The following is a 25,446-nucleotide window of genomic DNA, read 5'->3' on the forward strand; positions in this document are numbered from 1 at the left end:
TTCTCTCTCTCTCTCTCTCCTTTCTTCCCCCCCTCTTTCTCTCTCTCTCTCACACACACACAAACACGACTGAGTGCTCTGAAAGCAGTGTCATTGCACAACTTGCCTGCCAATCTCCACCATCCAACAAGGTCCTGACGTATTTTATGTGTTCAGTGACTGTGAAACGAATGAAAATGAATGAATGAATGAATGAACGAACAAACGAATGAGTCCGTGAATAATGTCTGAGCCTTTCCAGCCCTGTGACCAGCAGTGGCAGCCAGTTCAGATGAACCACTTGTCTAAACCCTGATTCTGAGTCTCATGGAGGAAATGAGCAGCAGAGTCATTTGTTAGAGATCAGGACTGCTGTTATGTCCAAGATTAAGGCAGCCACCCAAGGGATGTGATTGCAGGAGTATCAAAGAAGCTCCTAGTTTAAAAACTAACAGTTCCTTCCCCATCATATCAGTGATGATGGAAATCCGTTTTAAAGGCTCAGCATATTTTATTACACATTTAGTGATAAAGCAATAACTCATAGACACAGACAACAATATGGTGATTACCAGAGGAGAAGGGAGGTGGGAGCAGTTAGAAACGGGTAAAAGGGGTTTAAATGGTGAGGAAAGGAGACTTGACTTTGCATGAGGAATACAAAATACAATATATAGATGATGTATTGTAGAATTGTACACTTGAAACCTATATAATTTTGTTAACCATTGTCATACCAATAAATTCAATTTAAAAAATTAAAAAATAAAAAGAGGATGAGAAACCTCAGTTAGTGATGTTCTACTTTATGGATAGTGGGTGGGGGCTGAATTTCTTTCAAAAGTTAACTTTTCACCTTATAACCATAGCAACATGAAAGAACACTAAAACAAATCGATATTTGGACCGATCTCCTGGGGCAGATTTATCAGCCAGGGCTCATGCCTCTGTGAGAGGTCAAGCTGTGCCCTTTTGTACTAACACCTGTGTTAGACACAGCCACATAGCACCCATCTGAGTCATGAGGTTGGGCATGCTTGCTTTTGCCCATTCTGATTTTTAAAACAACTGGAGATACTGACTTTTAGGTGTTGATGGTGTCTGCAAGATTCCAAAGTCCAAAGCTTAACTTAAGCTGTGTCCACCCATATAAAGTGGAAGGAATTATCCAGATTATTTAGCCTGTGGCTGAGAAAGTCCTTGATTTGAAGCTAACTGCATGTAGGCAGCCCTCCCTGTGTTGATTGAAGAGTCGATGCCAGTTTGGGATTACCAAGGCATTCCCAGACTCCTGGCTTCAGATCCTGCCTTTACCACTGTGACAGGTTAAAGATGGCCACAAATTTTTTGACACTCTTCTCATGGAGAGATGAGGGCTATGCCACTCCCCCTCTGAATCTGAGATGACTCTGTGACAACTCTGACCCCAAAGGTATAAAAGTGACCATGTCCCAGTTTCTGGCCCAGGCCTTAGAAAGTGCAGTTTCCACTTCTTGTCTCTCTGAGCCTTGACCCACCATGCAAAATCCAACTACACTGCTGCAGAGACCACACGGAGAGCTAAGACTATGGGTGGGGAGAGGGGCTGGCTGAGCCCCATCTTAAAGCTTTCTCATCAAAGAATGTGAGTGAAGCTCTCTTGGATTCTATGAACCAGTGCAGTGTGACTATTAGCTGAACAAGAGCAAACAGTTTAAATCACTGCAGGCTGGGTCAGAAGAACCACCAGGGTATCTCTACCAAACTTCTGACCCACAAAATCATGATATGTAATCAAATGGTTGCTGTTTGAAATACAAAGTTTTTAGGTGGTTTCTGACACATCGATAAATGTGCAGAACAACACTTACTAGTTGTTTTGGTTTCCTCATCTCTAAAATAGGGATAGTACTTACTGTTTTGCTGCCTATTTGGGTGGCTCTGGGGACTAAATTAGTTAGTAATACAGAGCCCTTAGATGGGGACCAGGCATACAGCAGTATGCTGCAAATGTTGGCTTGAATAACAAATCTACTTGGATTCTGAGTTGGAGAAGTCTGAGTGGGCTCTGTGGCCTTAATTTTCCAGGCCATTTGGCCCAGCCTCTCCCAGGAAAGTGGCCCCTTGTGGAAGATTCATGTTAAAATGATCCAAGCATGAAGCACTAACAATGCTCCTAACAGTAAAGCATTAGAGTTCATTGTTCCACCTATTCTCCAGGGCTGACTCCCAACCCTGTTTCCAGCTCAGCGCCCTCATTGTACACCGGGCTTCTCACTATCTCCTCATATCATACTTAATCCCATCTTGTTACACTTGCTTTGCCTCAAATGACCACTCACCTTCTCTCTGCCATCATGCATACCATCACAAGCACTTGAGAAATTAAGAAGTTCCAATTTTCCCAAAGCATGTGCTGGGAAATCCTGGTCTTATAAAATATTCTACAACAGAAGAGTTCTGAGGACCCTGAAGTTTGGGAAACACTGGATGCTATTTCTCCTAACTTTTCTTCCATAACTACAAGTCAATTTACAAATTAAAAGCCCTAAAACATTATGCCATTCAGAAATCTATTTAACTTTATGTTATCCAGATTTTCAGAAACACTTCTTGACTGTGAAACACTTTTCTGATCAAAGGCTTCTTGGAAAGAGGAACTGCTGAGCTGAGTCCCAGAGGACTGGAAGTGGGAGGCAAGACAAAGGGGCAGAAAAGGAAGTAGGAAGAGGGTCAACTTGACGTGGCAGGAAGACAAGTCAAAGAGGACTGGGTTTAAGATCTGAGGGCCATGGAAGCCTCCTGAGGACTTCAAGGAAGAGTTTTTAAGATCACATTTGCATTTTATAAAGATCACTAACTATCACTAAATGCTTTTGATCTTTATGTTTTGATTGGAGACCTATAGTAAACAAAACATGTTGCATTATTACCTAACTAGAGGCCTGGTGCATGAAATTTGTGCACTCACGGGGGGGGAGGTGTCCCTCAGCCCCGCCTGCACCCTCTCACAGTCCAAGAGCCCACTGATCAATCACCCCTCAAAGGGAGGCCCCGCCCACCCACCACAGCACCACCGGCCGGTGGCCTGGGCCTCCCTCTGTGGGGCGATTGTGGGGCAATGGTGCCCCCCCCCCCCGACCAATCACATCACACCTGCCTTGGCTGGCCTGGCACCAGTGCATGTCATAGAGTGGTTGTCCAGACAGTCGTTCTACTTTTCGGCCATTTGGTCAATTTGCATATTATGCTTTTATTATTATAGATTACTATAGATATCTATAAGCAAATTATAAAAGTTTTGTAAAATGGCTCTTTTTCTTGTTATATGCAATACCCATTGACATTTTCTGTTATTTCTTTCCTCCTTCTGGAAGTCACTGTTGTAAAACTACCCCAAAATCTAGGCCAGCAAAGATGGGGACCTGAACTTTATGACACCTGAATATGAATGTGCTGAGGCCCCTCAACCTCTCCCTGATGTGCTAAATGAATAAATGAGAGTGACTTACTTCAAGACAAGCAGGTGAACCTATTCCTAGTTCTGCTAAGAAGCATTTACAACACTTAACCTCTGTCATGATTTCCCTTGTCTCTGTCACAAGTAAGAGGTTATCGTACTGTTGGGGGCAAAGTAAGACAGATATACACTGAGTGGCCAGATTATTATGACCACCCCATCAGTACTTCGTTGGGCCACCTTTTGCCTTCAATACTGCAGTGATTCTTCTTGGCATTGACTCCACAAGATGTTGAAAGGCGATGCAAGGAATCTGACACCATGCCTGATGAATAGCACTGTTCAGTTCTGTGAGATTTGATGGCTGTGGAACCAGCTGCCTGATGGCTCTTTTAATTTCGTCCCACACATGCTCAATTGGATTGAGATCTGGTGATTGTGGGGGCCACCTAAGCAAGGTAAATTCTCCCTCATGTTCTTGAAACCACTCCTGCACAATACGAGCACCGTGGCATGGCACATTGTCTTGTTGGAAGAAGCCATCTCCATTGGGATACGCCATCAACAGGATAGGATGAACTTGACCAGCAGTGATACTTAGGTATGTTGTGCTATTCAGACATTGTTCCACATGAATTAAAGGGCCCAAATCATGCCAGGAAAACATGCCCCAAACCATAACACTGCCCCCACCAGCTTGAAGGGTTGTACTCATGCATGTGGGGTGCATGCTTTCATGCTGTTTCTGCCAAATTCTCACTCTGCCATCTGCATGATGCAACTGGAAACGTGATTCATCGGACCACATGATTTTTTTCCAATGCTTGACTGTCCAATCCTTGTGTTCCTGTGCGAACTGAAGCTGTTTTATCTTGGAAACTGCAGACAGCAAAGGTGTTCGAACAGGCCTTCGGCTTCCATATCCCATACGATGGATGCAGTGTAAGTCTAATTTGCCTACAAACATCAGGTGGTCATAATAATCTGGCCACTCAGTGTATTTTGCGCACTAGAATAGCACTTGACATATTGGTGGATACATTGTCAAACATAGTCAATGATTGAATTGCATTGCACTGATTGATGAGTTTTTATCCATTGCAAGGCAAAGAAGTCTAGCAGGCTGAGAAACGGTAGTAAGCTTCACCTAAGTATCGCATATGCAGCTGCTGGTGATCAGTCACCTGGAAAACATCTACTTCTATGCTCTATTGGCTCCAGAATGAAGTGCCTACATCACAGGGAGGTACCCCTGGACTTCCTGCTGCCTAATCCTCTGCAGTTGAACCTCCCAGAGTATGAGGTCTAGGAAAACAGCTACTGTGTTTGCATTCATCTCCCTTTCTTCCTGCAAGATTCCCTACTGTCTTTTTGTCCCTTCCAGAGCTGCCATCTGCTTTCACTGTTGAGATATTCTTTCTACAGAACTTGACCCAAAGTGGGACTCAATCTCACCACCTCCTCCTTGCTGTCTCTAAAAAGGAGGTTGGAGGGCCTCACTGCTAAGCAGAGAGCAAGCAATGAGTCATCAAGTGTGGGCATCACAAGAAGAAGTCCAGAATCTTACATGTTGTCCAGTGCCTAGAGTAGCCTGGTGGTGACTCCATTCCCTCTTGAGGGTGAATGTCACCAAGCCTCCCTTCCCCCACCAATCCCTTTCTCTAGATTAGGTGTTCCACTTCTTATGTGAAGGTCCAAAGACACAATAAATAGTTGAACCATAAATGAGTTAGTCACCCATCAAGTTTTGAAGTCTCAGAAGGGTGACTGTCTTTCGATGCTTCTTCGCACAGGAAATAAATGACCTAGGGCCTCTTCTTCACAGTTACTCACATTCCACATCATCTTAGAAATCCCGGGAGAAAACTGACTGGTTCACCATATCCTTTACTTTTATCCATTCACTCAGATAGTATAGATTTCCAACTCCAGATGCTTTTCTAAAAAGTCTAGGACATCAAGGCTATGTGTTAACCAGTGTTATTCAAATGCCATGGTAGTAACTTCTAGATGGAGAAAAAAGGGGAGCTGCCTTGTCCCAAGGTGGTATCTCCCATGGTTAACTCCACCATTACATCCCTAGAACCTTTGTCTTCTTCCAAGGGACTCCCCAGACTCCCCAGCAAAGCTGGTGGGTTACAAATACAGCTCATTAGCATCTGCTTGGAGTGTTGGGAACAACCGTCAGAAAAATAATAACAGATCTTATCTGCTGGTGGTGGGAACACGCCTGTGTTTTCATTCCTTCCATATGCTTTTCTGTATAGCTGACTTTTCTACAAAAAAAAAAAAAAATCCCATATTATCTTATAACTAGAGGCCCGGTGTACAAAAATTTGTGCACTGGCAGGGGAGGGGGTGGGGGGTGTTCCTTAGCCCCACTTGTGCCCTCTCACAGTCTGGGGCCCCTCGGGAGATAACCACCTGCTGGCTTAGGACCGCTCCCCGGGTGGCAGATGGCAGGCTCAATCCCTCGGTGCCTGCCCCGCCGCCCCGGGTCACACACACGGCAGGGCCAATCCGGTGGTTGGGGCGCCGCCCCGGGCGGGTCCCACACGGGATGCCTGGGTGGGCCAGCCGATCACTGCTGCCCCGCCCAGCGGCCCCAGGTCACACATAGCAGGCCCAGATGGCAGCAGGGCAGGCTGGATGGCGCTGTCCCGCCCTGCCTCCAGTATGCAAATTAGCCGCCATCTTTGTTGGCAGTTAATTTGCATATCGTGCTGATTAGCCAATGGGAGGCATAGCGAAGGTACGGTCAATTGCCATGTTTGTCTATTATTATATGTTATAATAAGAAAAATATCACAATTGTTTGTTCTTCAAAAAAAAGTATGTTTCACTGTGTCCAGATAGTGTACACATAGTGTCATTCTATTGAAAAGATGATTTTTTTATTTCTAAAAGGGAAAGTCTATTAATCTCACCACCAGACTATAGCCTGGGTTTTAGTGACAGTCTTGATTTAAAATTTAAGCTCTCCCTTATGCTGGAATGACTTTGGATAATATACTTAGCCTGTCTGAGCTGGAGTGTCTTTACCTGCACAGAAGAAATGATATCTTCTTCACAGGAGGGTGAGGGGCAGTTAGAGTGCTCCTTTGTACTCAATTTATTATGTATGCTCAATAAACATTTGCTGTTTTTATTCTCACTCCAAATCTGCATTTTCCAAAAGTATCTCTTATAGAGCAATCAGTACATATTTCATAGAATCTTTAGAAGGAAACTCAGCATCCATCAAAACTGACATCTCTAGAATCTGGCCCATAGCTTCCCTGGCCAAGGGTCCCTGAGACTTGGCAGAATGCAGCTCACTGCTTCCCGGGGAGGGGTAGCCAACTCCATTGTAGGACAGGACTCACCATGATCATGATAATGATACTTTTTATTTAGCTAAAACTCAACTTTCTATAAAATTCTACCTATTATTCTTTATTCTAAACTATAGACTTTCAAAGAAGAGATAGTAGGCTCCCTTTTCAACCCCATAGTTCTTCATAATACCAGTACCAGAACAAGTCATTGCATAACATAGGGCCTAGTCTAAGCATGACAGAGACCTTCTTCAGTGACACAAAGTATCACAAATTAGTAACTGAATCTTGCCCCTGGCCACTGGCAGTTTCAATAAAGGTCCATTTTACTGCCACCTTCCTTCATTCTCTACCTGCTCTTCCAACTTTGCCAGCTCTGCCTCCAGTCTACTCACCAGTGTCCTCTCCTCTATCCATGGCCAACCTTCTTTCCCCTTAAAGGTAGAGGTTTTTCTTCCTGCAAGGAAGATGTAGCTAAACAGGATGATTGGGAAAACTTTCTTCTAATTCTACCATCTCAGGTACGGAAGGAGGTGGATCTTAACTCAGTAACAAGTATAGAAATACAGCAATCAGGCAATAAAACAAATAGTTACACTGATTTTTTTTAATCTTGTAGGCCTGAGCTCAGTGACACCTGACTGGACCATTGAATTCTCACTTTTACATTGAAGAAAACAAGTTCTGGATAACCTTACATTCAGCCTTTCACACACTGTCCATTACTGACTACTTCGGGGATATGAGGTTAGCTAGGAGGTGATTCAATTTTCCAGTGATTTATAAAAGAGCTGGGAGAATATTTCTGGCACTGTCAGAGGAAAGGTGGGTAGTTCCAAAGGCTGTTTGTTTCAGCCCTGTGCTCGATTGCAACAATGTGAGTGTCTTGTCTGCACCGGTGGATTATTAACAGAGGTTATTGGTTTCCATGACTAAATGATTGCTCTAAACATAATCTCATTTATGGGAGCTCAAAAAAACACCCAGGACTCCGGGTCAGGGAGAAGGTATAAATAGCCATCAGCATCGAGGTTCTGATCCATTTGAGAAGTGGAAGCAACGCCAGGGCACGGTTCCCAGGCTGGCTGGCTTCTCAGCTCCAACATACAAATTGAACTGGGACGTTGACTAGGACCCTCTGGCTCATAACTTTGAAGAGACCCCGTGAAGGAGGCAGTGAGGGACGTTTTTCTCGGTCCTGTGCCATCCTTCCCCAGCATGTGCACCGGAGGGTGTGCCAAGTGCCTGGGAGGCACCCTCATTCCCCTCACTGTGTTTGGCATCCTGGCTAACATCCTTTTGTTTTTCCCTGGAGGAAAAGTGATAGACAACAATGAACACCTTTCTGAAGAGGTCTGGTTTTTTGGAGGAATATTAGGAAGCGGGTTCTTGGTGAGTATTAAAATCCTCCTGAAGGAGATTTTCACCCCATTCTTCCAAAATTGGGCACTTTGTAACCAGGGAGATAATTAGCTGCTAACAAAAGCCTAAGCATTGCTCTATGAAAAGTCAGTGCCTTAATTGTTCCTTCTCCATTAGGGCCTGACAAGGACCTGTCTGCTGCATTACTAGGTCATTTAAACTTGGTCTGGTGGTTCTCATGGGCCAATTAAGCTCCAGGAATCAAACTGAAAGTCACAGAATTTCTTAATTCAAACAAGAGAGGGTGCTATGGGGAGGGGGAGAAGGGGGTGGAAATATACTTTATAGCAAATTGATTGAACCACCAAGAGAAATAGGTGTCAGAGGATTCTTCTTCCACTCACTCATGCATGAAGGCTTTCTTATTCCTGTTTCCAGTAGAGACTGGGAGCTTCTGCTTTAGAGAGAGATCCTTATCATGACAATCTAACCTGTTTTGTTTTTTCTTTTCCTAACCCACCATCTAAATCATGGTTCTCAACCTTCCTAATGCTGTGACCCTTTAATACAGTTCCTCATGTTGTGGTGACCCCCAACCATAAAATTATTTTCGTTGCTACTTCATAAATATAAGTTTGATACTGTTATGAATAGTAATGTAAATATCTGATATGCAGGATGTATTTTCATTGTTACAAATTGAACATAATTAAAGCATAGTGATTAATCACAAAAACAATATGTAATATATGTGTTTGCCGATGGTCTTAAGCGACCCCTGTGAAAGGGTCGTTCGACCCCCAAAGGGGTCGCGACCCACAGGTTGAGAACCGCTGATCTAAATGGAGACTGGGAGTGTCAGATCTTGAAATCTCGGCCCATTGAAACTGCAGTTAAGCCAAATGGCATCAAAATACTCAATAACACTGGTCCACTCCACCAGCGACGTTCTGTCATTCCTGCCATAACCTTAAGCCACAAGTCTCACATCATGGCTGTGGCTCCTCACACAGCCAGGCAGGCGTGGGTCTTGCTTTTGATACTGAATTTTTGGACTGGAACCCGGATTCTTTGTCTGCTGGAATCGAAGAATGAATCCAAGGACAGAAAGTGGTATAGCAAAGGTGGAGATTTATTAAAGGACAAGTACAGACTCCCATGTGGGGAGAGGGAAGAGTCCCACAGAATGGACTTCCAAGTAGGGAGGGGGAAAGGGTCCCACTGAGTTCCTTTCTCTATGGCTTATAAAGGCTGCAGATCCTGGTGCCTGATATCCCCTCTGATTGGTCAATATTCCCCTTCCAGTTGGTTAGTATAGTAACTCCTGGGCTCAAAGGTTGAACCTCACAGGAGACATGTGAGGTTCTCCCCCTCCATCCTCATTGTTTCCCTATTCCCTCTGGATGTTCTTCTTTTCCATCTGAATGAAGGGCTTCCTTCTCTTTATTTTATAAATATAGACCTTTCTTGCTACTTCCAGTTCCCTTATCTTATGTAAATACAACTGTTGCTGCTCCCTTGTCTTATGGAGATATAACTGCACCTGGCTTCCTGGTGTTATAGAAATATAACTTCTCCCTGTGTTTATTCCATGGACCCCAATTCTAAAAAATCCCTTAGCCTGCCTGAAAGGACGAGTCGTCGTGGGGCCTGACCACGCTGCTGGTGGCCTCGGGCACCGACTCCCCAGCCCACGGAGGGAGCCCGGCGCAGGCTGCCACCCGCCTGCCGCCCCCGGACCGGACACACGCGGCAGCAGCGGCGGCGGGGCGGGGCGCGTGCCCTCACCCGAGGAGATGGAGGACGTGGACTTCCTGTCTGGGCTGGAACTGGTTGATCTGCTGGACCCCCAGCAACTGGACTGGCCCCTGGAGCCCGGGCTCAGCTCGCCCTGGGGCGGGGGGCTAGGACTGCGCCCTCCACCTTGCCCTGGGTCCTCCATTTTTGGGGTAGCCGCCGTGTGCTCAGGAGAGTGCCTTCTTCCCGGAAGCCCAGGCCCCTGCTGGCCACACCCAGGACCCAACTGGCGCCTGGCCAATCGGCGGGGCCCACAGTCCCCTCCCCTGCCCTTACTATAAAACCCACAATCCCATCAGGCCTCGCTCTCTCTCGGCCACTGGAGCTTACCGTTGCATCGGTGAGTGTGGCAGGGGAGCCAAACCTAGGTTTGAAATGAATGACTCTTTGCTTTTGCATCGGACTCACTGGCTCCCTGTGGGTTCTTGGGAATCTTGAAATCTGGGCACAACACTGCCTATATTTCCCTAAAATTCCTGCTTCACTTTCACATCCCAGACCCATTCTAAGGTGCTTCTCTTGCTGACAGATGATCTTCCCTGTGCTTGTGTTCCTGGGCTTAAAGAACAATGACTGCTGTGGGTGCTGTGGCAACGAGAGGTGTGGGAAGAGATTTGCGGTGAGTTACCAGGGGGGCAGACACCATAATTATTCCCAGGTACACTGTCCCTTCCTGCTGGACATCTCAAGGGTGGAGAGGAGTAACCAGCCCCAAGCATGACTCTTGGGACAGCTGGTGCAGGAATAAAGATGTAATTCTTCCTGTGGATGGAAAGTAACTATAATGATAAATTTAAAATGCCACCTCCAATTTCACAAACAAGCAGAGATGTCAGAGCTGGAGGGCTGCAGTGGAGCCCTATAAAGAACGAGGCTGGGAAGGCAGAGGTAGGGAGTGGCCCTCTCCCCCAGCCATGAGAGGCCCTGAGACCCTAGACAAGTCATTTCCTTCTCTGGTCCACCTGTAAAAAAGGGATTAGACAAGATAACAAATGGTAACCTCCTCTCCCCTTTAGCCCCCTAAATTCCCCATGCATACCATTGCCAGTTCACTACCTCAGTGCCCAGCTCTTCCCACTTCTCCCTGCATTTTGACGCAGGACTTCTTCCTTCATGTAGCCACCCATATTTTCACAGACAGGTAGAGAGATTAGGCATCCCTGTTCCTCTCAGAGTGGGAAGAATTCTGGGATGTAAGGTCAGTCCCATTTCTACAGCTGGCCAAGTCACTGTCCTGCTCTCTGCCTCCCTTTGCTTACCTGTAATATGAGGAAGTTGGACTAGATCAGAATTTCCCAATTTAAGACAGGCTTTGCTGGTATTCAGATATGCTATATTTTTCAATGGCATGGAAGGTTATTCCCTTTTCAATTCTCCTTCAATCCTTTGAGTCTATCATGAAAAAGAAAATCTTATTTTGATGGAAAGAAGTTCTTACTATTCCTAACCCCTCATGACCTCCCTTTCTAACAAAAGAACAAGCCCCCAGCTCCAGGGTTGCCAGCAACATTAACGAAGAATGATATTGTGTTCTGTTTGCTAAAGATCCTAGTTTTTCATTCAGATGATGATGTGAATGAATGAATGAAAGAGAGGGTTGACTTAAAGAAAAGTATTAAGAGATCAATATATTGATGTGGCAAAGATGAAGGTAGAACTGGAATGAAGGCGGGATAAGGAGTAAGGCCATCTCTTGCTCCCATCTCCTGAGGTTCTGTGGTCCACCTAAGAGACTTGAGAGCCCAATGATGAACTATACACACTTACCTTAACTTTTTCAAGGGAAAGCTGTCAGTTATGAAATAAAATCATGTCATCATTCTTTCTTGCCACATTTGCTCATTTTTTGAATCAAACAATACTTATTGAACACATATGAAGGACTGAGGCTGGTGCACAGCACATAGCACACAGACTTTCATTCAAAGAAAATGTTCTCACCTTCTTAACACCATCACAAGTCCCAAGTAAGCATCAAATATATAACTTATTTTCTGCTTGAAATGTAATCCTGTTCTACTTGGGAGATGTTGAAGGAATACATGGAAGATGAGAATATGAAAGAAGAGAAAGAGAGTTACAGCTCAAAGAATTAGAAAGAGAGCAACAAGAAAACCCCAGAGTGAGCAGAAGGAAGGAGATAATAAAGATTAGAGCAGAAATAAATGACATAGAGACCAAAAAAACAATACAGAAAATCAATGAAACCAAGAGCTGGTTCTTTGAAAGGATAAACAAGATTGACAAACCTCTAGCCAGACTCACCAAGAAGCAAAGAGAGAGGACCCAAATAAACAAAATCAGAAACAATAGAGGCGAAATAACAACAGACCCCACAGAAATACAAATGATTGTTAAAAAATACTATGAACAGCTCTACTCCAACAAACTAGACAACCTGGAGGAAATGTACAAATTCCTAGAGAGAGAGAGAGAGAGAGAGAGAGAGAGAGAGAGAGAGAGAGAGAGAAAGAGAGAGAGAGAGAGAGAGGGGCTATTAAGGAAATTGGTGGCAAAACAAACAAACAAAGAAACAGAAAAACCTCACTGCTTAGAGTCCACCAGCTCATTCTCTGGTGTTGACTATAGGTGAAGATTAGCCCAGTAAAATATGGTTTATTTATTTATGTATTTATTTTTTTTGGGTTTATATGCAACCACAGCAAAAAGTGAAATAACATTCAAGTATTGTACAAAACTTGTTTTTAGTTAGATTTAAGTGCAGTCCAAGAGGAATGCTGAGAAATCAATACTTTTACAAGTCCAGTTGAGTCAATATGATCTGAAACATTTGCTCTGCTCAATTCCAGTTGTCCATCTGAGCTCCCTAAACTCCCTTTTCCCCATACCGGGTTGGGATCTGCCCTTGGTGTGAGTTGAGGATGACACCTTCAAATGACTGTCCAGTTGTCCACAAGGCCAATGCCCATCAAAGGAACAGCCAAGCCAGTCTGTAAACCAAGGCACCCAGCCACAGGTGCCCTGGACCAGAAACCATCACCTTCCAGGTGGCCAGAAGAAGCATTTCTTGTTTTTGTTTTGTTTGTTTGTAGTCGGCTACCAACTTTTTAAAAATAGAGTTCACTAAAGTATGTAGACACCTTACTTCTTTTTCAAAATGTATGGTACTATAGGCCCTGCATGTTGGCACAGTGGCCTACACTGGGTAAGGCTGAGCCCTTCTTTAGCAGCCCCACCCCACCCCTAGGAGCTGTTGCATCATGCCTTGCTCTGGAGCCAGGTTCCCTTTCATTCTGAGAATCTGGACAAAGCAGTAACCATTCTATAAAGACAGGTATCCACACACACGTGTAAGGCAAAGAAAAAGAAGCTGTAGCATAATTTGATTACTGCTCTAATGCTGAAAGATTTTATTTTGGCCAAGGCTCACAGCATCCCCTCCAGGTGTTTAAGGAATGCTGGGCTCCTGTGGAACATTGTTTTATGAATCCTACTGGGTAAAACAGCCCATGGGGCATAAATAGACTGACTCAGGGCTAAGGCCTAAATCCTGTCGCTGTCTCCACAGCCTTGCTCTCTATCCTTTCCTGGCCCCTCTCTCTCCTACTTTGCTATGTCTTTCTGTAGTATTCCCCAGAATTCAGCTGCATCATTCTTTCCTTTCCTTGGGGAGTAAAACCAGGACTAAGAGTTGGCAGTAGATGCAGGATGTGGAGACTGCGGAACTGGAAAAAATCATGAGATCACCTAAGTGATAGTTTCCAGGTGAAACTAGAAAATGGAGGTAAACTCTCCTCTGAGGCTCAGCCAATGGAAGCCCAGCTCCAGGGGTCACCCTCTCAAATAAACTGGACTAATGAGAGCTGAGGACAGAGAGGAGGGTTACTTTCAAGGTGGGCATTAAAAACTGACCCGCGTGTTTTCAGGTCACAACCTCTTCCTTCCATACCGGAAGCTCTCCTGCCCTCTAATCCTTTAAATAAATTGATCTCTCAGGATCCAGTGAGATAGCTAATTAATTCAATCAACTCATTCAGGTCAAGTACGTGCTTTAATAAGAGTCTCTTGAAGCTCTAGGCCTTGAAAAGAGCATATTTGATAATGGGAATGAAGACAATTCATGAAGGAGACATATATTAGGGGCAAGCACACATTCAGCATCCTTCTTAGGTAGATAAAGGCCCACCCCCTGGCCATAGGCAGGGTCCAATGGCTGAGAGGCCTGTGTTTGGAGAGGAAGACTTGGTTTTAGGTCCTTGCTATTCATCACTTTGAATATTTTTTGCTACTCCCTTCTGACTTGTAAAGTTTCTGTTGAGAAATCAGCTGACAGTCATATGGGTGCTCTCTTGTGGGTAACTAACTGCTTTTCTCTTGCTGCTTTTAAGATTCCATCTTTGTCTTTAACCTATGGCATTTTAATTATGATGTGTGTTGGTGTGGGCCTCTTTGGATCCCTCTTGTTTGATACTCTCTGTGCTTCCTGGACTTGTAAGTCTGTATCTTTCATCCAGTAGGGGAAATTACTATCATTATTTCTTCAAATGGGTTTTCAATATCTTGCTCTCTCTCTTCTCTTTCTTGCATGCCCAATGATGTGAATGTTGGTTCACTTAAAGTTGTCCCAGAGGTTCCTTACACTAGCTCCATATTTTTGGATCATTTTTCTCTTTTGCTCTTCTGATTGGGTGCTTTCTGCTTCCTCATATTTCAAATTGCTGACTGGATTCTTGGCATCCTCTACTCTACTGTTTCTTCCCTGTAAAATATTCTTCATTTCAGTTAGTATATCCTTCATTTCTAATTCATCTTTTTTCATAACTTTGATGTTATCACTAATTTCCTTGAAATTCTCACTAAGTACCTTGAGCATCCTTATAACCATTGTTTTAAACTCTGTATTTAGTAGTTTGCTTGTTTCCATTTAATTTAGTTCTTTTTCTAGAGATTGCCTCTGTTCTTTCATTCTATTCTTTTCCTTTGTCTCTGCATTTTGACTTATCCTGTTTGTTTCTATCTATTAAGTAGAGCTGCTATGTCTCCTGGAATTGGTAGCATGACCTTATGTGTAGGGCCCAGTTGCTCAGCCTCCCTAATCACCTGAGCTGGGCATTCCAGGTGTGTCCTTGTGCACTGTCTTATTGTAGTTGAGCCTTGATTGTTGTTGGCATCACTGGGAAAGATATACCCCCAGGCCAGCTGGCTGTGAGGACCAGGTATGACTACAGTGGAAGAGCTACTGTGCAGGAGACACCCCTATGGAGCAGGACTGGCTTCACCGTGGCTTTGGTGCTCACTGAGTCTGTCCCTTGACTGTGTTGCTCGTGGATGTGTTGAATTGTAATCTGGCATCGTCTGAAGCTGTCCGTCAGACACACTGGCTCTGGGGCCCCCCTGGAAGGGAAAAGTAAGCCATTGCCTGAGCCCTGTCTGGGGCCACCCTTCAGGAGCTTCCGAGCAATCTGCAGATGGCTGCTACTTGTATTGGACTTGGAAATTCCCAGGAGAGGCCAAGCTGTGAAGCAAGGCAGGCTGCTGCTAATGTTGGGCCTGGGGCCTCTTATTGAGAGTTATGGGGCACACTGATGCCAGCTGCTACTTGTTTGAGAGATTTTATAAAGGTCTGAAGCCTGAGCCAGGACAGGCCATTCATATGGAAAAGTAGCTGCAAACAGCTTAGATAGGGCTGCAAATTGGGCAGGGCAGGGTCTTAGTGAATCACCAGGGTGGAGCAAACAGTATGAGGCAGGTTTATGTGGACTCAAATATGGTGCCTGCCAGTCAGCTCTACTATGGGGAGATCTCAGAACAGGAACAATGACCCCTGGGAGTACCCCTGTCTGGGAGAAAGCCGCCCCCAAGTTCTTGCTTTGATGTCAGACAATTCAGTTCCTCCCCATATGTTTCTGTATCCCCTCCAAGCCACTTCCCCAGCACTGGAGCTCAGAGGGAGTGGGGTTATGTAAGTTCGTGCACTGGCCCTTTAGGAGGAACTGCCTGGGTTTCCAGCAGCCTTCTTGTCACTCAGCGATAAGCCCTGCTACTTTTTGCAGCCTGAAGTTACGGGCACTTCTCTTCCCAGCTTTGGAACCCTGGGTTGAGGGTTTGGTGTGGGGCTGGGACTCATTGCTTCTCATGGGAGGCCTCCACCCCTAGACATCCCACCAAATTAAAAAAATACCACACATGGGTATTCAACCATCCTGTTTCACCCCTCTGCCCCTCCTACCATTCTCAGTGTGCTTTCTTCTTTACTTCTGTCGTTGTAGGATTTCTATTCAGCCAGATTTCAGGTAATTTGGATGGTTGTTCTGTGTTTTAGCTGTAATTTTGATGTGCATGTACTAGGAGGCTGCAAGTACCAGCATTTACCTACGGCAGCATCTTGGTTCTCTCCTTCAACTTGATCTTTATAATTTGTCTTTTTTTTTATTGCTTAAAGTATTACAAAGGGTATTACATATGTGTCCATTTTTTCCCCCCGCCCTTGACAGTCCCCTAGCCTCCCCTATCCCCCAGTGTCTTATGTCCATTGGTTATGCTCATATGCATGCATATAAGTCCTTTGGTTTATCTCTTACCCACCTCCCTCCTGCCCCCCAACCCTCCCTGGCCTTCCCGCTGCAGTTTGACAATCTGTTTGAGGAAGCTCTGACTCTATATCTATTATTGTTCAAAAGTTTATACTGGTCTCTATTATCCATGAATGAGTGAGATCATGTGGTATTTTTCCTTCATTGATGGGCTTATTTCACTTAGCATAATGCTCTCCAGTTCCATCCATGCACTTGCAAATGGTAAGAGTTCCTTCCTTTTTACAGCAGCATAGTATTCCATCATGTAGATGTACCACTGTTTTCTAATCCATTCATCTACTGATGGGCACGTAGGCTGTTTCCAGATCTTAGCTATGGTGAATTGTGCTGCTATGAACATAAGGATGCATATATCCTTTCTGATTGGTGTTTCTGGTTTCTTGGGATATATTCCTAGAAGTGGGATCACAGGGTCAAATGGGAGTTCCATTTTCAGTTTTTTGAGGAAACTCCATACTGTCTTCCATAGTGGCTGCACCAGTCTGCATTCCCACCAGCAGTGCACAAGTGTTCCTTTTTCTCCACATCCTCTCCAGCAGTTGTCGTTTGTTGATTTGTTGATGATAGCCAGTCTGACAGGTGTGAGATGGTACCTCATTGTTGTTTTGATTTGCATCTCTTAGATGATTAGTGACTTTGAGCATGTTTTCATATGTCTCTTGGCTTTCTGAATGTCTTCTTTTGAAAGGTGTTTATTTAGGTCCTTTGCCCATTTTTTGATTAGATTGTTTATCTTCCTTTTGTTAAGTTGTATGAGTTCCCTATAAATTTTGGAGATTAGGCCCTTATCAGATATGACATTGGCAAATATGTTTTCCCACCCAGTGGGTTTTCTTGTTGTTTTGTTGATGGTTTATTTTGCTTTGCAGAAGCTTTTAATTTAGATGTAGTCACATTTGTTCATTTTCGCTTTAGTTTCAAGTGCCCTAGGAGCTGTATCAGTGAAGAAATTGCTTCGGCATATGTCTGAGATTTTGTTGCCTTTGGATTCTTCTAGAATTTTTATGGTTTCCTGTCGTACATTTAAGTCCTTTATCCATTTTGAGTTTATTTTTGTGTATGGTGTAAGTTGGTGGTCTAGTTTCATTTTCTTGCATATATCTGTCCAATTTTCCCAACACCATTTATTGAAGAGACTATCTTGGCTCCATTGTATGTTCTTGCCTCCTTTGTCAAATATTAATTGAGCATATTCATTTGGGCCGATTTCTGGGCTCTCTATTCTATTCCATTGATCTACATGCCTGTTCTTGTGCCAGTACCATGCAGTTTTGAGAACAGTGGCTTTGTAATACATCTTGATATCTGGTGTTGAGATCCCACCTACTTTGTTCTTTTTCAGGATTGCTGCAGCTATTCGGGGTCTTTTTTTATTCCAGATGAATTTTTGGAGAGTTCGTTCTAGATCTGTGAAGTATGCCGTTGGTATTTTAATGGGAAGTGCGTTGAATTTATAGATTGCTTTGGGTAGTATGGACATTTTAATGATGTTGATTCTACCAATCCATGAACATGGTATGTTCTTCCATCTGTTTATGTCTTCCTCTATCTCTTTTTTTCAACGTCCTGTAGTTTTCTGAGTAGAGGTCCTTTACCTCTTTAGTTAAGTTTATTCCTAGGTAGCTTAATTTTTTTGGTGCGATGGTAAATGGGATTGTTTTTATAATCTCTCTTTCTGAAAGTTCACTATTGGTGTATAGAAATGACTCAGATTTCTTGGGGTTAATTTTGTATCCTGCTACATTGCCAAATTCGTGTATTAAGTCTAGTAGCTTTTTGATGGAGTCTCTAGGGTTTTGTATGTATAATATCATGTCGTCTGCAAATAAGGACAGTTTTACTTCCTCTTTTCCAATTTGGATGCATTTTATTTCTTCTTCTTGCCTAATTGCAATGGATAACACTTCCAGTACTATTTTGAACAAGAGTGGTGAGAGGGGGCATCCCTGTCTTGTTCCTGTTCTTAGGGGAAATGGTGTTAGTTTTTGTCCATTGAGTATGATGTTGGCTGTGGGCCTGTCATATATGGCTTTTATTATGTTGAGGTATGATCCTTCTACTCCCACCTTGCTGAGAGTTTTTATCAAAAATGGGTGTTGAATTTTGTCAAATGCTTTTTCTGCATCAATTGATATGACTATGTGTTTTTTTTCTTTCAGTTTGTTTATGTGATGTATAACGTTTATTGATTTACGGATATTATACCATCCTTGCATCCCTGGGATAAATCGTACTTGGTCATGGTGTATGATCTTTCTGATGTACTGCTGGACCGATTTGCTAAGATTTGGTTGAGGATTTTGGCATCTATGTTCATGAGGGATATTGGCCTGTAATTCTCTTTCATTGTGTTGTCCTTCCCTGGTTTTGGTATTAGGGTGATGCTGGCTTCATAGAATCAGCTTGGAAGTGTTCCTTCCTCTTGAATTTTTTGTAGTAGTCTGAGGAGGATAGGTTTTAGTTCTTCCTTGAATGTTTGGTAAAACTCCCGTGTGAAGCTGTCTGGTCCTGGACTTTTGTTTGCTGGAAGCTTTTTGATGACTGCTTCAATTTCTTCAATAGTAATTGGCCTGTTGAGATTTTTAGATTCTTCCTGATTGAGTTTTGGAATGTTGTATTTTTCTAGGAATTTGTCCATTTCCTCCAGGTTGTCTAGTTTGTTGGAGTAGAGCTGTCCATAGTATTTTTTAACAATCCTTTGTATTTCTGTGGGGTCTGTTGTTATTTCGCCTCTATCGTTTCTGATTTTGTTTATTTGGGTCCTGTCTCTTTGCTTCTTGGTGAGTCTGGCTAGAGGTTTGTCAATCTTGTTTATCCTTTCAAAGAACCAGCTCTTGGTTTCATTGATTTTCTGTATTTTTTTTTTGGTCTCTATGTCATTTATTTCTGCTTTAATCTTTATTATCTCCTTCCTTCTGCTCACTCTGGGGTTTTCTTGTTGCTCTCTTTCTTTTTCTTTGAGTTGTAGAGTTAGATGATTTACTACCATTTTTTCTTGTTTTTTGAGATAGGCCTGTAGAGCTATAAACTTCCCTCTCAGGACTGCTTTCATTGTGTCCCATAGGTTTTGGATTGTTGTGTTTTCAATGTCATCAGTTTCCAGGATGTTTTAAATTTCTTCTTTGATCTCATTGGTAACACAATCAATATTTAATAACATGCTATTCAGCTTCCAGGTGTTTGAGTATTTTGGGTTGTTTTTATTGTAGTTTATTTCTAATATTATGCCATCGTGGTCTGAGAAGATGCTTTTTATGATTTCAATCTTCTTGAATTTGGGGATACTTTGCTTGTGACCCAATATAAGGTCCATTTTTGAATTTGTCTTATGAGCACTTGAGTAGAATGTGTATTCCGTGGCTTTGGGGTGAAGTGTTCTGAAGATGTCTATTAAGTCCATCTGATCTAGTGAGTCATTTAGGATTGCTGTTTCTTTGCTGATTGTTTGTCTAGAGGACTTATCCAGTGCTGTCAGTGGTGTATTAAAGTCCCCTACTATGATTGTATTGTTGTCAATCTCTCCCCTGATATCTTCCAGGAGTTTTCTTATAAATTTGGGCGCTCCTGCATTGGGTGCATATATGTTTACCAGGGTTATATCTTCTTGTTGTATTGATCCCTTTAGTATTATGAAGTGGCCTTCCTTATCTCTTGTTATGGCCTTCACTTTGAGGTCTATTTTGTGTGATATAAGTATTGCTCCCCCAGCTTTCTTTTCCTTTCCATTTGCCTGAAGAATATTTTTCCATCCTTTCACTTTCAGTCTGTGTGAGTCCCTTCTAATGAGGTGGGTCTCTTTTAGACAGAAAATGTATGGGTCATGTTTTTTTATCCATTCAGCCACTCTATGTCTTTTGGTTGGAGCATTTAGTCCGTTTACATTTAAAGTTATTATTTAAAGGTACTTGTTTGTAGCCATTTCTTTTTTTGTGTGTGGCTGTTTTCTTTCTGAGCTTTTTATTTCTTCTTTTTACACCAGTCCCTTTAGCATTCCTTACATTGCTGGTTTGGTGGTGATAAACTTCCTTAGCCTTTTTTTGTCTGTGAAGCTTCTTATTTCCCCTTCAATTTTGTATGTTAGCCTTGCTGGATAGAGTATACTTGGATTCAGTCCTTTGCTTTGCATCACTTTGTAAATTTCTGTCTATTCTTTTCTGGCTTGATGTGTTTCTTTTGAGAAATCATTTGATAATTTAATGGGAGATCCCTTGTATGTAACTCTCTGTCTCTCTCTTGCAGCCTGTAAGATTCTCTCTTTGTCCTGAACATTTGCCATGGTAATTATGATGTGTCTTGGTGTGGGTCTTTGGGTTCACCTTGTTTGGGACTCTCTGGGTTTGTGTGACTTTTTTCTTCCCCACCTCAGGGAAGTTTTCTGATATTATTTCTTCGAATAGGTTTTCTAATCCTTGTTCATCTTTCTGTTTTTCTGGCACCCCTATTATTCATATGTTGTTTCGTTTCATGTTGTGCCAAAGCTCCCTTAGGCTCTCCTCCTGTCTTTTAATTTTTTTCTCGAATTGCAGTACATTTTGGGTGTGTTCTGCTTCCTTGTCTTCTAATGCACTAATTCGGTCTTCCTCTTCTCCTAGTCTACTGTTGATATTTTGAATGGTGTTTTTTATTGCAGCTATATCACTCTTCATTTCTTCTTGGTTCTTTCTTAAGTTGTTGATTTTTTTCATCTGTTTCTTCTAGCTTCTCGCAGAAGTTGTTGATTTTTTCCTCCATCCGGTTTATGCACTCTAGGACCCTTATTCTGAATTCTTTTTCTATCATGTTTCATGCCTCTGTATTACTTAGCTGCTTTTCTGAAGAGTCCTCCTTCTCTTTCCCTTTGGGGTTTCTTTGTATACCCATGTTTGATCTCACTGACATATCTAGACGTTGAGTCGTTCAGTGGCTGCTCTCTGGGTGGCAGTGGCTTCTTGGGCTGTGGTTGCTCCTCGGGCGGTTGTGGTAGCAGGTGCTCCTCAGTTGGCAGCAGCTCCTCTGGTGAGTGCTGTTCACAGCTGTGGTGGCTCTTCTGGCTGGTGGGTGGAGGCTTCATGTACAGCTGCTGTTCCTCAGACAGAGGGTGTGGTGCTCAGGAGGCTGCTTTTGCTTGGATCTGCTGCATTGATTTAAAGGCACATAATACAACCCTACAAGGCACCACGTACCAGGCACTAAACACAAATACATTCATGATATTAATAACCCCAAATAAACGTGACCACCCGAATTAAGAGAATTAGGGGATAAGGAAGAAAGAAGAGAAAAAGATAAAAGAGAAAAAAGAAAAGAAAAGAAAAGTAGGGAAGAAAAAAAAAAGGAGTGCAAAAATGAAATTGGGAAAAAGGAGGGGGAAAGAAAAGAGAAAAAAAAGAGCAAAAAAAAAAAAAGACCGAAAAGAGAGAATGAAGTAGAAGAGGGGAAGAGACTATGAAGTAGAAGAGGGGAAGAGAAAACTCCTATATAACCCCCACTAATCCCAACAAATTCCAGCAACAGCTCCCTGGAGATGAATTCAAACTAGAAACAACCAATAATATCAAGAGAGGCAAAGGAAAACAGAAGCACAAAAATAACCGGGGGGGGGGGGGTGGAGGGAGAGGAAAAACCAGCAGAAAAAAAGAAAAAGAAAAAGAAAAACAGCCTCACAACCAGTCCTAAAAAACACACACACACACACACAGACACCAACAAACAAACAACAATAACAACAACAAAAAAAACACAATATACTCAACAATCAAGCAAACAGCAACAAAACAATAGAAAGATAAAAGAAGAAAAAAAATTTGGATAGTGAAGAAAGATAAGGGATATGTGTATAAGGATTTAGAGCAGTGGATTGGAAATTGGATATATAAGTAGGATGAAATTTTGACAGGAGGTAAACAGAAGGAATAGGGAAAATCTAAAGCAGGAATAGGGTAAGAGAAACAGGACAACAAAAGGGGAAAAGTGAGAGAGAGGGTTTTAGCATAGAGGTAAAATTGAGGTAGGGAAATTTGATGCTAAAGGAACGATGAAAATAGAATGGAGAACACTAATCCCCCCAAAAAATAAAGAGAAAATAAAATGGCACTTTAAAAAATGGTAAAATGGTAGCAGTAATAATACTGGTTAAAAATAAAAATGTAGTAATTAAAAGGGTAAAATCAGGTGATGGAAAAAAAAGAAAAAAAATTGGTTTCTTAGTTAAAAGGTGAAAAAAGAAAAAAGAAGAAAAAAAATTTGCAGTGGTGAAGGTCCTTCAGTTCTTCTACTCGTCAGTCTGGCTTGCCTTAGTCCTGTCAGGTATTCAGGAGAGTGTTGAATTTCCCTGCGATACACTGTTCCTCCGTGTTGTAAACCACAGTCCTGATTTTAAAGCAGGCCGTATTTGTTTCCCAGACTGCCTTAATTTGTATTTAGCTAAGAGTCAGTTTGTGGCTCAGCCTCTGGGTGGCAGTGTTTTGGGGTTGGCCTCTGAGGCTATAGGGCCTCTCTGTCCAGTAGCTTGGGTTTATCGTCTCTATTGCACTTAAAACTGGTGTGGGGAAGTCCACTGCCCAGAGCTGGTTCCTTAATAGTTACCTGCTCTGTGTTGTTGCTAGGATTGAAAATCCCTCTATAGGCCAGACCCTGTTAACTCCCAGGGACTGATCAGATTTTTTTAATCCTTGATCTCCTTCAGGGTGGAATCTGGGTGTGGCTGTGCTCCTTGCCTGGGGGATAGGTGGAGGAGTCCCACCCTCTGGAGAGAATGGCTGCCTGGATCCTGGGCCCAGGGGTGTCTCAGCACTCAATTCGCTGCCACCTCTCCCGCCCCCCCCCTCTCCCCATCCTCTCCCCAGATTCCACTCATCCGCACCTTCTCCCTCTCTTCAGCACAGGTGAGTGTCTGTATCTGAAATGTCTTATATACAGGATTCAGTGAAAACAAACAAACAAACGCCAGCTGTGGAAATGGGGAAGGCTTAGTTTCTGTAAGCTCTTCTCTTACCAGCTCTGCATGGTCTGGCCAGCTCTTCAGGCTGCCCCCTTTAGGCTCAGTCCTCCATGATCACAGAACCCAGATCTCAAATCCCCTGGCGTCAGGAATCCCTCGGATCTCCTTTCTCCAGTCAGGGGCTGTGCTTGTCCCAAGGGACGCAGCTGTCTGCCACTCAGTCTCCCTCTGACCCTCTGGGCTCAGAGGTCTGGCAAACTTTCCTGCCCAAATCCTTGTTTTTTTTTACCTTTCCAGGGGAGTTCTGCCCTTCCTGGCTGCAAACTGTCTCACCAGCTGAGTAATTTCGCCAATTTGGGGTGGGTGTTATTAGTTTCAGCTGCTCACTCCATTTGCTCCAGGACACGACCTGGGACCCGTCTGCCTATATCGCCACCATCTTCCGTAATCTATAATTTTTCTTTTAACATAAAAATATTTTGTATACTGAAACCCATGAAAAATTAGTTATTCCATACTGGTTTTAAGACTGGCTCTAGCCAAGACCGGTTTGGCTCAGTGGATAGAGCGTCGGCCTCCGGACTGAAAGGTCCCGGGTTCGATTCCGGCCAAGGGCATGTACCTGGGTTGCGGGCACATCCCCAGTGGGAGATGTGCTAGAGGCAGCTGATCGATGTTTCTCTCTCATCGATGTTTCTAACTCTCTATCTCTCTCCCTTCCTCTCTGTGAAAAATCAATAAAATATATTTAAAAAAAAAAAAAAAAGACTGGCTCTATCTCTGAGTAGTGAATTTGGCAATTTTTAAAGACTTCTAAACTTAAAATTACTTACAGCAAAATAACGTAAAGTGTACCTTGCTTCATGTGTTTCCTCTGGAATCATTATGAAAAATCAGTTTGGGGTGGTTGTTTTATTCATTTTAAGGTAAGAAATTTAAACTGGGATATAAAACCAGAACATGCCACCTGTAGTTTAAAGAAGTTATAATTCAATGCCGTATTTTCTTCAGATAGTTTTATAAAGAAATAAATCACTACTGATTCAATTGAGAGTCACTGTTCCTCTCCTCTATTACACTACATTCCCTCCTGAGAGTAATCATAATCATTGTTGATGTAAGAACATCCACACCTGAACAGAATATTTATAAGACTTCTTTTAAGCCAGGAAGCAAGATCTCAAGTGTTCCAAATAATGATCATTTTGCAGGTTCTTTTATGCATTTGGAATTAAGAAGGGAACATAAGGAAGATTGCATGAAGGTAGAAGAAAGCAAGGCAGAGAAATCTCCATGATTAGGTTTCAGCTATTTAACAAGATTAGATGATCCCTTGAGGATGGTTCCACCTCCAAGGGTCTGAAAATAGGTATTGCCAAGGTGTGTTAAGCTAGATGCAAATTAAGACGGATGGGGCTTGGTTAAGGGGAAGATAAACCTTTTATAGGCCAGGGGTGAGGGACTACCCACAATCACCTGCCTAGTTAGCAATTTATGATGAAATCACCCTGTGAGGTTACTTTCAGTTAGCTGGGTTCTTAAACTGGACCGGAGGGCCAGAACAAAAGCATGGATGGAGTGTTTGTGTGAACTAATATAAATTCAAAGTAAACATCATTACATAAAAGGATACGGTCTTTTTTTTTTTTTTTTTTTTTTTTAGTTTTATTCATTTCAAACGGGCTGGATTCGGCCCACGGGCCGTAGTTTGCCCACGGCTGGTCTAATCACTATGTTGTATACCTGAAACTATTATAATATTGTACATCAACTGTAAATAAAAATTATTTTTAAGGGAAAAAACTCTTATGCTGCCCTAACCGGTTTGGTTCAGTGGATAGAGTGTCAGCCTGCAGACTCAAGGGTCCCAGGTTCGATTCCAGTCAAGGGCATGTACCTTGGTTGTGGGCACATCCCAGTAGGGAGTGTGCAGGAGGCAGCTGATGGATGTTTCTCTCTCATCGATGTTTCTAACTCTTTATCCCGCCCCCTTCCTCTCTGTAAAAAACCAATAAAATATATTTAAAAAAACACTCCTATGCTTGGCACTGCCCCTTCATGTCACCAAAGTAATAG

At 43.0% G+C, this 25,446-nt stretch overlaps 1 protein-coding gene across 1 annotated transcript in view; it reads left to right on the forward strand.

The window, feature by feature from the left end:
• The first annotated feature begins 7,794 nt into the window (after nucleotides 1-7,794).
• LOC118675635 (transmembrane 4 L6 family member 4-like) overlaps nucleotides 7,795-25,446 on the forward strand; it is a 39,215-nt gene continuing 21,563 nt past the window's right edge. The window contains exons 1-2 of the mRNA XM_036348496.1: nucleotides 7,795-8,127; nucleotides 10,424-10,513. Coding sequence (XP_036204389.1) covers nucleotides 7,954-8,127; nucleotides 10,424-10,513 — 264 coding nt within the window. The 5' untranslated portion in view covers nucleotides 7,795-7,953. The remainder of the gene's footprint in view (nucleotides 8,128-10,423; nucleotides 10,514-25,446) is intronic.

The sequence above is a fragment of the Myotis myotis genome, unplaced genomic scaffold, assembly GCF_014108235.1.
Source record: "Myotis myotis isolate mMyoMyo1 unplaced genomic scaffold, mMyoMyo1.p scaffold_m19_p_2, whole genome shotgun sequence".
NCBI lineage: Eukaryota > Metazoa > Chordata > Mammalia > Chiroptera > Vespertilionidae > Myotis > Myotis myotis.